Source organism: Sinocyclocheilus grahami, unplaced genomic scaffold (genome assembly GCF_001515645.1).
Source record: "Sinocyclocheilus grahami isolate Dianchi unplaced genomic scaffold, SAMN03320097.WGS_v1.1 scaffold772.1, whole genome shotgun sequence".
Classification (NCBI taxonomy): domain Eukaryota; kingdom Metazoa; phylum Chordata; class Actinopteri; order Cypriniformes; family Cyprinidae; genus Sinocyclocheilus; species Sinocyclocheilus grahami.
The window spans coordinates 461,147-461,744 of NW_015505951.1; the positions used below are offsets into that span (position 1 = coordinate 461,147).

At 35.5% G+C, this 598-nt stretch overlaps 1 protein-coding gene across 1 annotated transcript in view; it reads right to left on the reverse strand.

The window, feature by feature from the left end:
* Positions 1-598, reverse strand: part of nqo1 (NAD(P)H dehydrogenase, quinone 1) — an 11,857-nt gene that overhangs the window by 5,116 nt on the left and 6,143 nt on the right. Inside the window, exon 2 of the mRNA XM_016245858.1 lies at positions 271-416. Within this exon, the coding sequence (XP_016101344.1) occupies positions 271-274 (4 nt within the window). The 5' untranslated portion in view covers positions 275-416. The remainder of the gene's footprint in view (positions 1-270; positions 417-598) is intronic.

The window sequence follows — 598 nt, forward strand, 5'->3', positions numbered from 1 at the left end:
TTTTTTTTTTTTTTTGGTCAATAAAATGGAAGTCAATGGTCACCAAAACTGACTGGTTACCAACATTCTTCAAAATGTCTTCTTTTGTGTAGAATAAAGTCATACCGGTTTCGTTGAATAAATGACAGAATTTGTATTTTTGGGTGAACTATCACTATAAACTATTACTATACAAAATGCTATAATCAATTCTTTACAGTAAAACACTAAACGGCTGATTAAATTATTTAAACAAATTAAAATACATACATAAGAGTATAAATTTCTCACCCATTTCTCGTTGCCTGCAGTCTCTAATTGTGCACCAGGACAGAGGAGAGAAGCCTTTAGCTTTACAATGAGCCGCTCTTATAAGCTTGCACCAGTCCTCGCGTGCGAAGCAGTCTCTCAGGTTTCAGTCTCTGTTATTGTATAACCTGTAAGTGGGTGGGATGATTGATTGGTCATTCTAGATATATTCATGAAGAATAACATCTGAACAGACATCTTGGTGACAATCTAGTTGCACGCATTGCGTGTTAAAAGAATGCAGCTCTGGTACTTTGCTTCAGGGTGTCATACACATGCATTCTCATTGTATACTAACTTATGAGATATG